General features: G+C 32.2%; 1 protein-coding gene across 3 annotated transcripts in view; it reads left to right on the forward strand.

Moving 5' to 3' along the window:
- Positions 1-11,533, forward strand: part of LOC124357304 (kelch domain-containing protein 1-like) — a 97,366-nt gene extending 85,833 nt beyond the window's left edge. For all 3 annotated transcript variants that reach the window (XM_046808966.1, XM_046808967.1, XM_046808968.1), the window contains one exon: positions 6,974-11,533. In XM_046808966.1, the coding sequence (XP_046664922.1) occupies positions 6,974-7,085 (112 nt within the window). In that variant the 3' untranslated portion in view covers positions 7,086-11,533. The remainder of the gene's footprint in view (positions 1-6,973) is intronic.
- The last annotated feature ends 3,469 nt before the right edge of the window (positions 11,534-15,002 follow it).

Here is a 15,002-nt window from a genome sequence, read left to right on the forward strand (position 1 = left end):
TCTTTTTCTTTCTTATCCAGTGAATCCAACATCACTTTGGTGCCTTCTACTCGGGTTTACCAGTGAACTCATTGGCAAATAACACACAAAACGTCCCCAGGATCCCCCGGTTTCAGACCCCGAACAAAATTTCTGGCTACGCTACTGTCAAATGGCTTCTTGAAAATGAAACAGTAGCTTGTAGAACTGTCAGACAAAAACTGTAAAGGCCTGCAAACATGCTTGCCTAATAAAATGGATAAGGGATAATGGATAAAATTGTGTGACTGTCATAATATCATAGTGCTTACTGCTATCCACAAGCATGAGATGCTTCCCGTGACCAAGCTAGGAAAGACTGTATAATAAGGACCTGGGAGTCGTCGGTTGTTCCGACGTGATAATTTCTTTCAATGACACTACAAGAAAGACAAGAAAGTGGTACTGGACATTATTTTTGATTGATATTGTTGTTTTGAATGTGTACATGTTTGTAATCAAAATAAACAAGAAGACCAGGTTTTCTACACTCAAATTGAACTTGATTTGACAAATTTTGGGAGACTCATGACACTCCCAAGTGAAGGCATACTAATTACCACGGCGCCGAGAATTGTACCGTCATAGGCTGCTACCAGGTACAAACACCCACTCTTTCTCACCGGTAGACACTTTCCTCACCCTCTACCAACACCCAAAGGTGAGATGTGAAAATCCCAGAAGAGAAGCTACATCTGTTCCCCCATTACTCAACCAGGGAAAAGAACTTTCCAGTGGTGTTCCGCTATGTGTGTATTCATGCTTTAACCCTTTTAACCCTGATGTCCGTGTAGTGTGGACTTGCACTTTTTATTATTTTACTGGCCACCTATTTTAACCAATGTTTTGAAATTCCACAGACTTGTGTACAAAGATGTATTGTATCGAAATATATTAGTTCGTACAGCTTTGACTTAGTATTTTGTCAATCTGTGACTGAGCAATTGCAGTTCATCTTTGTTGACTGCTTATGCTTATTTCACGAGGGTTTGAATATTCCATCATGCTTGACGGTTTTAGGTTCAAACAGTGTAAAGTACGGCAGTTAAAATTTAATTTCTTATTTGTTTGATTTGAAAATGAGTAAAAGGAACTATTCCAAGTCTCCTGTAAGCGAAAATACACTAATTAGTAATCTAGTTGCAAATGGTGTGGATGTGGTTAGTGACGACGATTTGAGTGATGGCTATCTTGATAACATTTCTTCTAAATCAGAAGAGGAATTAGGACAGGAAAGTGAGAGTGAATTAGCTGAGACTTATTTAGATGACACAAATGAAGACTCCAGTTTTGAATCCTTTGTAAGGTCATCAGATGAGGACGTTACTCAACTAGGAACTTCCATCTGGTAGACCTACTGTTCCACCGAGACCTACTCCTACAGGAAGGAATCCCTGTGGAGATAATGCAAAATTCAAAGTGGGGGAAAAAGATATGTATGCACCAAAATGAAGTGCTTGGGATGAAAGATAAGAAGACACAAAAATATCCAGTACTATTATTTTCAACAAAAGGCAAGGCCCAATATGTGAAATAAAAAAGGGACATACTGGAAATTTAATAAGCACCTGAAGTTGTTGATAGCTATAATAAATATATGAGCGGCATTAAAGTCAATGAGCAGATGCTGTACAATTATTTAGACAAAAGGCATACTGTGAAGTACTGGAAGAAAGCTACCTTCAATATAATAGCTTGAATGGTTTTGAATACATATATTTTGTACAGACAAAACTGCTCTGGACCACCAATGTTACGTTTCCAAAATATGGTGTTGTAATAGAAGATTTGGGTAAAGAGTGGATAGACACTAAGCAGCGACATTGCGACTCATTAGCTGGTGGGGACGACAGACAAAACTATGGACTACAAAACCTACCAGGAAGGATGGAAAGGAATTGTTGTGTGTGTACTATTTAAATCACTCATTGTGGGAGTAAAAGCAAAAATTAAGGTATTTCATGTACATTGCCAAAAAGGAATTCACCCAAACTGTTTCATTGACTACATTTTTGACATCATGTAAATATTTTTTACACTCTTTTTTTATTTAGGCTATGAACAGTTTTAATTATTTTGTCAGAAATAACTTTGGTTTTATGTTTTATGTTAAGTACTATGAATTTCAAAGGTTCGTGTTACATTGACTTGCCCAGGTATGGTAAAAAGAAAACATGACACGTCCTTACAAATATGGATGTTACTCCACTTCTAAATAAGGTAGGCCTATAATTTTTGTTTCCTTATATTAAGAATTAAATTTAACGTAATGGGTATTTTTGTATCAAATATATTTTAGATATATGGTTTCCATTAACAAACTCAAAAATTTTAAATTTAAATTTATTTTTATATCTATATGAATTTTTTAAATCATTTTTAGGGTATTTTTTATTTGTATATTTCTATAAGTACATTTAATAAGAAGTAAAACAAAAAAGAATTAGCTTTATAACTTTAAAACATAGCTTAGTTATGAGTTATATAAAAAACTTATATTTTATCTAAAAATAGCTAGGGATTTTTGGCACATCACTTTATATTATAGCCAGAGTTAAAAAATTTCATACAAAAAACCAATTTTAACCCTCTAATGTTGTTTTTTCTTTCATCAGAAGTCAATGTCTAGTTTTTTTTTATTGAAAAAGAAATGTTAGAATAATTGTATGTGAAAATAAAAGAGTGTTGTGTGTGTTTTGATTCAACATCCTTACTCTTATGGACAATTCATGTAATGTCGTTCCAGAACATCAATATTCCCCAAAGTGTTAAACAACACTACAAATGAAATATAGCAAACACGTGCAGAAGGCATTCATTATTGTGTTGTTAGTTATATAACAGAGTACATATTCAGAATAAATGGACAAGGAATATATTGCATACCTTGAAAGTAATTTATTGAAAGAAACCATATGTAGTTTCTTTTTAGTGGTGGAACCGTAATTATCCTGCAATACTTTTGTTCTGCTTAAAAATACCACTGCCGAAATGTGATATTAAAATTGTAGTTGTATTTATAAGAGTATTTACTCTGTGTATGGTATACATACACAATTTTTCCGACCTTAAGGATAGTTTATTCACCATGTTAATACGTATTTATCTTAACGTCATATTTTTATGCAATCATCGACTACCATTCTTACACATTGGCCATTCTAGTGCACATTTCCTTTGATAATAATATTTTTCCAGAGTAAATCATGTTAAACGTTTATTTTAGCTTATATAAGAAATTAACCAAATTTATATTGATTGATTTAACTTAATATTTTAAACTTACCAATCGTGTACAATCGTGTACCACATGTACTTTGTTATCTACTTTTGTTAATAAAACCGATAGACAACATGATCAATTCAGTTCAGTGTAACTACAACCAAAATTATAATATCAAAAACTATTGGCTGTTTTGGATCTTTTAACCATTTGAGTTATAATTGTTTAATTGGTTTTTCAACTGTTAACCTCAGAACTGTCAATCATTTTCCCCCGTTATCGCAGACAATTTTTTAGTGTTTTGTATTGTACTATAACAATACTGTAAAAAATAATTATATATTGTAAACCTATATGTTTAATACATATTTTTTCAGGGGAACGTAAACATAATTATGCATAAATAACTAAACAAAAATTTGAACTATATTTTTTTTTATTTTTGAAAAGTGGTGAAATAGTACCTTGTAAATTGTGAAAATATAAAAAGTATTAGAATGTAAGATAACCAATTTATTCCGTCGTTTTATCTAGTTTGAAAAAGTATTTAAGAAACAAGAAATCCCTCTAGAAGAAAAGTTATATACCTAAATATGTTGTAAAAACCACAAATATTACACAAAAGGCTAAGTGTGTTTGTATGGGTACAATTGTTTTAAAAATGTACAAAAAAATATAATTCTTTCATGAGATGTTTCCAAAATATACCAAAATTTTGAAAATTATATGCACTACAAAGTAATGTATAACTGAATAACAGAATTTTAAAATTTTGTATTTTTGAAAGTGGTGTTGAGAGTGACAGGTTACTATAATCAAAACTTTCTTCTTATGTAAATTTTGTATATGGCAATATTTCAATTTATATATTAGTTTTACAATAAAATAAATACTATTTTTGAACTTTTTGTTGATCATTGGCTTACTTTGGGGTTCCAGAAAGCATGAAGGGAAACCTAGGTGTCACTATCAAGGCCTAGGTTGTCTGAATCTGACAGGTCATTAAGGTTTCGAATGTCAGAAAAAAATATCGGCCACATTTTGGGACATTATTGAAATGAAAGCCTAAAAAAAGTTATAAACTAACATAATAAACCATAACAATGATGTATTAATATCGTAGCTCCTTAACAATTTCAGTGCACTGCACAATAGCCCAGATAGAAGTAGGCTTACTAATTACAACATATAACATACAAAATCATGAAATTACTAACAAAAATGCTATATATCAATTTTAAAAGATACATTATAAACTTCTTAAAGTAATTAACACTATATCTCGAAATAAATACCTTTTGTGACTAAATCAAAACAGACAGTTACTGGATTCAAAATTGTTTCAGTAGATGATCGTTCTGAACAGAAAGTAAGTTTTATGACATCACTGCGATATCATTGTTGCCAAACACCAACAAAAATTTCACCATTGAAATCAGTAATTGTTTCTGTTTGAAATGGTATATAAATAGTGGTGTTAGTATTGACTTGTGTACTATATGAACTGTCAAAACGTATGCATGTCAGATAAACGTTATAATGTCGATTGCGATTATGGAATTGTTTGCCAGTTTAAGAGGAGTTATTACAATCATGGTTTAATAATAAATGCCTTACAAAAAAACCCAGATTGAATGTTTTTTTATCGCAAAACCAAAAATATAAAATGGCTGTTTTGGATCTGCTAAATTTATACCAGAACACTGATTCTGCCAACTTCTACCCAAGCCAATCACTGTTAATTTAAGATGGTTCCTCCGGCCGCTTTGGCAGAGACAAATGACTTATGTAAGTGTACATCAGACCGCAAAAAACTCTTTCAGGCACAGGAATCGAACCCGCAATTCCAACTCTCACGTCCAAGAGTAACGTGTCATATCATGTAGCCATCCTGACTTCATGTTTTGAATGTGCAGTTAATTCACTTATGATTTCGCTTCACTTAAAAAATAGTTCCGTCAAAGTAGGGCAATGGATTAAAAGTTTTGTTATCAAATAGACACAATAAAAAGGGCTTTAACAGAGTTAAACGCACACCAGACTTCGATTCAGCATTGGAAGGCCTCGCATTCCCTCCACAGCAGAAAACGCGATGGTCCAGAGAGCAATTCCCTGTGGCCTAATGTTTACCATGTTAAATTTAGATATAAAGGTATTAAAGATAGAGTTTCAAATAAATTTAAACCTCCTAAGTTAACTCACTCGAAAGGTTTGCTTATACAGACTAACACAAACAAAGACAGAAATCTGTTTTCATCATCATCTGGTGAGAGAGATTGTGCTAAATGCTCAGCTAACAACTTCCTGGTCGCTAATTTTAAATACATGAATAACTTTCAAGGTCTAACCCTAGATTTTACAATTAATAAATTTATTGTCACATTTCCTTGTACATCATTTAGACACACAAAAAACACAGAATAAATAAAAACTGCATTGATTTTCAGATGGAAGAAGGTATTCCTTTTGTTTTTAAGGACACTGTCTAAGTAATTTGCAGACTTATAAAATCATATTCGAGTGTTTACTATGTATATCCTAAACTGCATATTATACCACTGTTATCCGTCCTGATTTATGTTCCAAACTTCAAGACTCTTAATTAAACAAAGGGAAAGATAGGTTATAATTAGTATATAACAGACAAATGGGAAAGTGAGATAATAGACACTTGTTAAAAACTGTGAGATCCACACTCTGTCCTCCCAGTTTTACTAGTAATCGTAGCCAATATAACACAGTTAATAAGCTATTTACTATTTAGTTTATTATGAAAATAACATTGCAGGTTAAACTAAATTTTTGAACCTTTGTATGAAGCCAACCATTCCAACAAAGTACTTCACCAATATAAATTAAGATTTCCATTGGACTCTTGGTTACCATTTTCATTAGCGATAGAGTTTTATACCAAATTTCATCCCACTATATCAACTCGTTCAACAGTTATCGTGCATAGATAGACAGACAGAAATTGGAATTTGTTCATCCTGCAGGAGAGGCTTCGTCAATTGCTTAGCCAAAAATATACAAAATAATTCACAGTAAATGGTACAATTGTTCAATATATTATTTTAGTAACAATTTCCAATGAGATGTGTAAATTTTTAGAAGTTTGTTTGAAAATATTAAGTGATTTAATATCTATAATCTTTTTCTATATTGGTTGGAAATTAAATTAGAGTACCTCCATTTTATTAAATACTGTACAGAGTGGTGGGGGAATTAATTGAGTAATGCTCATATGCTTTCATGGCATCTGTGCAAAGCTACAGTCAAGGAATGCAATGTGCATGCATTATATGGTGATTGCCATGCTTCTGTGGCAGCAGAATGAAACAGTACTTACTACTGAAACTTTCTGTGTATCTTTGAACATATTTCTAGATAATTATTTAACTAACATAATCATTGTATTAATTAACGTTAATAAACCAATACAACTGAGTATCGAAGGAGATAACCAAATGCAGTGAAATAGTTACCGAACAGACAGATGGACTTTCCTTTCACCTTTTTGATCCCAAAATAATTAGGGATTTTCGTTGGACCATGAGGAATATATGTACTAAGTTTAAAGTCTCTAGCATATTTCTATGAAGTGCTATCACACAGACAGACAAACAAAAACACAATTTTAAGAAGGTCCTGTCAGGTCCTTAATAATTACATTTTAAATGCTCATCGTGTAATACTGGCTTTTAATAAACCCAAATTTGTTTTGTTCATCAGGTTGTGTCTTGATGTAGTCTGCCAAAACAACCAGTTCCTAAAAAGTGAATATCCAACACTGCCAGTCAATCTGCAGTCCATCATATCTGCTCGACTGAACAACCCGTCCTAGTCTCTTACCTATTATATAATTTAATTTTTATTACATTTTAGAGTCTATTGAAGTTTAGTTTTATTTTACTGTTTATTAATCAAATGGTGATTTTACAACACTGAAAATTAATTGTTTTATTGGTTTCTAATCAGTGTTTTTCTATCAAAGTTAACTTTATGTATAGGTAAAAAGTTAGAAAATGTGTTAATCTTGTTATTGAATAGTTGTTTGATAATTAAAATAAATCAAGGTTTTAACTAGTTGGTTTCTTTTACAATTAATGTGGTTTGTTAGTTAATAAAACAACTCTTACCTAAACCATAAATGTATTGTTTTGAACTGACGACTTTTCTCTGTGATTTATTGTTCTTATATAAGTTAGTGCTACAATTAGTTAGATAGATTAAGGTACATTTGGAGTGTTGTGTGGGTGCATGCATGTTTCACTAAATAAGTAAGGGTGGTTGTTTTCAGTTAACTGTGTTATTAAGGTGCTGTGTGGTCTGTTTTAGGTGTTACAGTTACATAAAATTTATTAATATTCTCAGGCGATCTCAAGTGAACTTTTTCTGTAAAACAGAATAGTTTATGTTTGATTGTCAACTTACTTAAGGTATTGATTTGTTTACAACTAATTACCAATTGATTACGTCAAATAACTATGTTAATACTTAAAGGTAGAAATAATCTTGTAATCCAATTTTCAATGTTAACATTAAAAAAACAACTCTTAATAACAAGAGATGCAAGGTAACCTAATAAGTGATCTTACAAGGAATTCTAAATAATGTACAGATCTACTATAACATATATATAGTTTATTGAATTGTGACATTCTCTAAAAAATTAGAATGTTGTTCCTTATGTTTACTTAACAATTCTTTCAGTTTTTGGAACGTGTTAAATATTATTTCGGACCTTCAGTGTTGTGGCTGTACTTTTAGGTTATCAGAAACAAGAGTTAGTATACACATTTTACTCAATTTAAATACTTAAATGTATAAAGTAAAATGTTTAACCTTCCTGGTGGACTTTGGGAACTGTTAGATCTCACTCAGTGGACTGTATTTGTGGGATGGCGTAAATATGCAGTTTCAAGTTGGCGACGGTAACTTAATCCTAGGACTCAGATTTTTTCATAGTATTTTTTACTATTTTTTTATTTTGTTTACAGTTAAAAGAGCATGCTAGTCAACTGCCGGCTGCACATCCGAGGCTCCATCTTCAACAAGGGAAAAAGTTTAAAATTGCATTATAAATAGGAACCAGGTCCAATCCATAAATATTTATTTCACTTTAAAAGCTTAGATGTTAGTGTTTTAATGCTAATAAATTTTGTTTAATACAATTATCTGTATAGTATTAATTTTTTCAACATAAATTTTGTTATAGGAAATCTATACTGAATATAAATTATAAACAAGTAATATTAACAGATAATCGTATTTAAAAAGTGTCATTAGCATTGAGACACTTAAATCTAAATTTTTAAAGTGAAAAATTTATGGTTTTAAGACTAGTTCCTGTCTATAATGCAGTTTTAAACCTTTTCCCATGTCAAAAAACAGAGCCTCAGATGCAAACAAGAGTTGACCAGTGTTCCTCAAATCTGATCACCTGTACAATACAGATCGAGAACTTTAGTGACAAGTGGTGCCTTGAGTGTGTGGCGATAGGCAGGAGGGGTGGCAAGGTAGCATTATGCACTGCGTCCCAAAATCATTTTGTATGATTCATCGGCGACAGTCTCCTTTCTCGGATTTGTATTGACCAACGTAACTCATAATACTTACTAAAATCAGTCTGTTTTGTGACAGTGCCGAGTGTGGTGGTTGTTTGTGCTTCATTTTTATTGATAATGTCTGATGAATTAAAGTCGAAAGTAAAATAATTCGTAGTCAGGCCCACGAAATCGTGAGGAAAGTTAAAAAATTTGTTAAGGATGAGGTAGACCGTCAAATTGTTAATATTTCATTGTCGAAGGCTCACCAAAGAACTGCTTCAGCAACTGGTGTATTAGAATGAGTTGATTTGATTCACTGTTCATTTAATGAATCAAGTGAACAGTGAGCTTAAAAAATTTAAAGTTAGTAATCAGTGTGAGTTTTTTTTGGTGTCGAGTTTTATTACATCAAACAAGACCAACAACAACGTAGAACGGTTACAATTTTAGATGACTTTAAAAAATGTGTAGTGAGAAACCTAGAGTATTTTCACATTGAAGAATATTGAATACCGACTTCAAAACCATTGAGGGAGGCATTAAGGTCAAAAATAAACTTCCAGGGCTGTAACTGATAATAGTCCAAGCAGGTAGAGAGAGAAAGGGTTCATGCCTAATGCTTATACCTGTTGGAAAGCAAGCAACCACAGTGGAGACTACCAAGACAATGTATATGGGGACATATTTATGAAGTGGCTGAAGGAAGAAGAATTACCAATTTGGAACCAATTCAGTACTGGTAGTCAATAACATGCCCTACCACAACAAACAAATTGAAAAGGCTCCTAGTTCAAAAAGTAGGAAGCAGGATATGAAGGCATGGCTTTCAAAAAACAGAATACCATTCAGTGATGATATGTTTTTACCTGAACTGTACAAACTTGTGCAGCTACATAAACTAATACATGTCCAGTACGTCTCGGCTAAAACTGTTCAGCTGGAGGGTCATGACATCTTACAACTTCCGCCCTACCACTCAGACCTTAATTCCCTCAAGTTAATTTGGGTGGAATTCATAGTTTTATTTAGCTAAGAGGAACATCCTGTACTGTGTCTCAAGCTAACACTCTCTGGAAAGACAATATATCAAGTATGCAGAAGAGTGGTTAGTAAAGTGCAAATACGTAAAGAAAATCGAAAAGACTATGCAGCTGCAGAACTCCAGATTGTCAATATTATAAAATCTTTTATTATATCAGTTGGACGGATACAGACATCAGTGACAATGACTCAACAGAGGATGACCATTTGAGTGGAACTGAAGAACTCCAATAAAAAAACAATCTTTGTAAGTCACATTGTTGTTATTTAAAAATTATATTTATTCAAGCCTTTTAATTAATACTGCATAAAACCGCAATAATAATTTATTTTTATATTGAAAACTAAATAATTAGAGAGTCCAATAATAGGACATTTCCTTGATTTTTTTTTTCAATTGTTGTAGTGTCATTTAATGTGTTTTTCGAAATAACTTATTTGTCTATACTAATCGGCAAATCGAAATCGTGAGTTTAAACTGACGATAAAGAGATTGTTGTGCCTTCATCTCAGCAGGTAGCATGTAAACATAACTGGCAAAACAGATATTGTTAATTTTTTGAAAGGTTAGTACTGTGGTTCCATTCGCACAACTAAATTCCTCCATCTGTACTGGCTGACAGTTGACCAGCATGCCTTCTTAAATCTGACCACCTGTTCAATACTGCTTCCTATTGTGAACATTATAAACCAACTCTGCACATCTTTTACTCACTACATATACTAGCTGATATTTATAGCGTTATAGTTCAGAAAATTTCAATCAGCGTCTTATCAATTAATTAGTAAAATAGGTCATTTATAACTATGAAATATAAACATGATTTATCTTTAATTATAATCAGACAAATGTTAGAAAGCGATCAGGTAAACTAGTAGAATGAAATTGACAAGGATGTTAAGTTATAGAGATAAAAAATTATTAATGAATAGAATAGGATAAATTAACAGCAAATGTTTGTTATTGTAATTCATTTCTTTATTATTTAATACGTAAGTATATCTAGTGTTTGATTCTAAAAGATAATGTTGTTGGTTTTATTTTAAATTTGTTGGTGAATCACCTCATTTGCATATTGAAAAACGAATGTAAAAATGAGTTGAGATTTATTACATTGAGTGGTTATTCTAATACTTGTATTAGATAAGTATGAAATGTCCATATTGTTTGGTCATTTAGACAGATGTATCAGTATATAGTAATACCGATCTCAGATACATATTGAGATCAAGTTGTGGTGCCAAATCCATTAATTACATCAGCAGTACAAAATATTTAGACTATTAGTTGTGCGTAAAGTACTATTCAGCTTTATTGTCAACAATTTTCTTATTTTATGAATAGATATTATAAGAGTAAAGTTGAAATTGAACCAAAAATGTTTACCTGTTTAGTTAGATCTCATTTTGTATTTAAGATGTTATTGTACATAAATCTTGAGATATGAGAAGTGTTGTATATTCACCCTATCTCAGACCATATATAATTATTGATTGAATTTGTTCCTTCACTTCAATAAGTGATAGTCATTTCTCTCTTTTTAAAGTTCCTTGTTATAAAACAAATCAATTTCTTATCAGTAGTATTATATTGATGTTATTGGTTTAGGTAAATGTATGACTGTTGTTATAAATAATTTGTAATTATGTTATTTGATGTTTTAAAAGTTTTAACTATTAAATAAATAGTGTCACCCAGTGAGATAGTTGTTTTATTACTCTTGCAGAGACCTTTGTCATATTCAAAATTGATGTTTAATATTTGTACCCAACCCAAACAGAGCCTTTCCTAGGTTCTTTGCAACAACTGTGTAAGAGCTTGTCTCATCAAAACATACAGTTGAGATGTTCTTTGCAACAACTGTGTAAGAGCTTGTCTCATCAAAACATACAGTTGAGATGTTCTTTGCAACAACTGTATAAGAGCTTGTCTCATGAAAACATACAGTTGAGATGTGATTTTTACTACAATAAATGTTACCAGCAATCGTGACAACAGTTCTCATTCTAATTTACATTATAGAATTTAAACATTGGCAATAAAAACTTTGATTTAGATGTTTCCGACATTTTTTAATTCTATGTCGATTACTGAGGTGATACTCTGAATTGCCACCTACACTTGAATCTGAATGGGGCCCGTATACCATTCTTTTTACTGGAGTCTTATTCTCTCCAAGACAGGTGTGTTTGGGCACCTTTATTAAGGCCGTAAGTCAGTGCCAAGGTGAACAAAAATTAAGAGAATTTCTCATCTCCATAACACATCTCACTTTATAACAAGTAGGCTCTGAAGGATAGATTATTGGAAAAATGTTCTTATCCACATTCCCTACTATTTCACTATACCAGGGTTGGGCACTAAAGGCCTTAAACAGAAGCATCAACAATAACTTATAATGGGATCAAATTTGCCCTGTCAGTTAGAATGCCAGAATTAAATGAAAGTGTACTATATGTAGTTAACTATCTCTTAAATACTGTTACCACGATTGCTCCATTTCATCCCAAGGTGCAGAATTCCTGTTTTGTTGTTATTTGATTGCAAAAGCGAGTAATGTTGTCAAATGTCATTCCTAAAATGCATATTGTTGTAAAAAGGATATGAATGCACAATAGCATCCTGGATCAAAGTTTTAAGATATGGCAGCATTGCCTTAGCAGCCTGGTGATTTACACATATTTATGTACTTGGTTTGAAATTAAATATTTGAGTAATAGCTTCAGGTACCGACATGTTTTTTTTCCCATTTATGATTGAAATTTATTCATATTTAAGGAAAATAACATATTTTTTAATTTGGTTTTTCTAATGGAATCATTTTGTTTATTACAGTTACAATATTGTAATATATTTCATACTGAATAAAAACAAATTTAAATCTTGAGAAATGATAAAAAGTAATTTTTAAAAGAATCTATTGTAAAGTGTTGTGGTGTTATTACTAAAAATTTTAAAAGCTCTTTTAAGTGTTAAAATTTGTATGTGTTCTTTGTTTAAAGTTTATTATTGAAAATCGAAGGTTTGAACAGATAATAACATTTCAGACATTTACCATTGTTATATGTTATAAAATGTATAACATGGATACTGGAGATGCTTATAATGTATAACTGGTATCCATATATAACGATTAATATATATAAATGGCAAATCTCCGAAATCCAATTATTTGTTAAATGTATTTCCAGGTTAGTTGTGTTCCTACTAGAGTTCAAGGGGACTGATGTAATATTTACAAGACTACATTTATTTATATTTATAAGATAATTTCCTCCCTTTATATAAGATGTTTCATATGATAGTTTTTGCATATCATACTGATCAGGTAAACCCAGAACTCTAAATAGGTTCTTAAACAAGGGCATTACAAAACTCGGATTGAATTAAACTCCAGGGTTTACAGCATCAACTAAATTCTGGAGTTTAACATTTCGCTTCATACATTAGAGGTTTTTTTATAATTTTTTAAGTCTAGGGTTGAATACTCACTTATTTTGGGCTGTGTTTAAATCTTAGGTCAGAGCAGTGTTAAAAATAAAACTATAACGTTTCGAACTTTTCAAGTACACTGTATATATATATATATATATATATATATATATATGGGTATGTAAAATGTCTGGAAACATCTTAATACCTTTTTAAACCTTAACAGATAAAATTTACAAACTTAGCACAATGTTATCTAAACAACTTTTTTATGGAATACAGCTTGATGAAATGTTCTTCTTTAACACTGCTCGTTTGCTGGATGTTGGATTGTATTTTGAATTCCTGATTTAGATATAGGGTTTCAGGGCTTTCGATTGGGATAAGTGTCAATAAATAAATTCCTTACTTCTTCATAAGATCTCACCCAGTCTTCATATCCTTGCGTCATCAGGATCATAGTACCCTCTTGTTCACTTAAACTCTCTATTTCAACGTAAAGTATCACAAAAACTTAACTTTGTTAATTCCAACCGGAACCTGAATATGATACTTAGTCCGGTAAAATAAGGATGCAACCTCGGAATGAAAGATAATAAGCTAAAAATTTGCATACGTCTTTACTTTGATGGTATAAAACTTACCTCAAAAGTCTCATATAATCATCAGATATTTAAGGTCAAAATTCACGAAAATCAGTTTTTTGCAAATAGCTTGTTTCCCTTACGCTAAATGACTTTGAAGGTGGTTAGAGAAATTGTAGAACGGAAAATTCTCTTCAACTTTTGTCTGAACTAATTTTATGTACGTTCAATCCTTTTTGAGATACAGCGCAAAGAGTAGAGGCCGCTTACCTGTATATACGATAATGCGAGGTCAGCCAGTAGAATACAATAAATAAATGATTTATATCGTTAATTATTCACTTACTACTAATATTATTACTTAATACTATTGTTATTGTTATTATTATTATTTATTATTTAATATACCATATTTATAGATATTAATTAATTATAAATTATATATTCTTTAAATAATACTTATTTTATTTTTACCAATACTTATGCGTACGGCAAGTACGACTCGACGATTTTCAGGAGATAAATAGGAACGTAGAACGTGTGTTTTAGCGCACACAGTCAGTTCAACACTGGATAGCGTCGAAGGTAGATGGGCCGGGTCGGAAACCGTGCTGCTGCGGTGACAAGTCAACCGCAGAGACCATCGCCTCGGTCAGTCTGACTCGAATGAGATTCTCCATCACCTTTCCCGCTGTGTCGAACATACACAAGGGGCGAAATGAAGGTGTCCTCGGTGCAGCTTTAGCCTTGGGGATGAAGAGTAAAAGACACCACCTGCTAAACACGCATTGAACAAGTCCAGGAGAAGTCTGTGATTTACTCCGCGACGAGTTTAAGGGCTTCAGAGGTATGCTATTAGGGTAGGGCGTTCTTCTGTTACGGAGAGATCGGGCAGCGGCGATAAGCCCCTCTTCTAAAAAAGCTGGGAAGGCACCAATAGCTCTGAACCCCCGAAATGGTCGCACAAGGTGGGACGATAACTGTGTGTCGATGACTTAAAATTCCATGATCATAGGTGGAAAGTGTATCCCTAGCTTAGGGGTCATTATCGACAACCTGACAGCTGTTTCCAACACCTGACCTCACTCCAGTTTATGGCACAACGGAATTCACGCCTAGCGGCCCTGTGCTCAGCTGATCTGGCATTCTTGTCG

Source organism: Homalodisca vitripennis, chromosome 3, assembly GCF_021130785.1.
Source record: "Homalodisca vitripennis isolate AUS2020 chromosome 3, UT_GWSS_2.1, whole genome shotgun sequence".
Taxonomy (NCBI): domain Eukaryota; kingdom Metazoa; phylum Arthropoda; class Insecta; order Hemiptera; family Cicadellidae; genus Homalodisca; species Homalodisca vitripennis.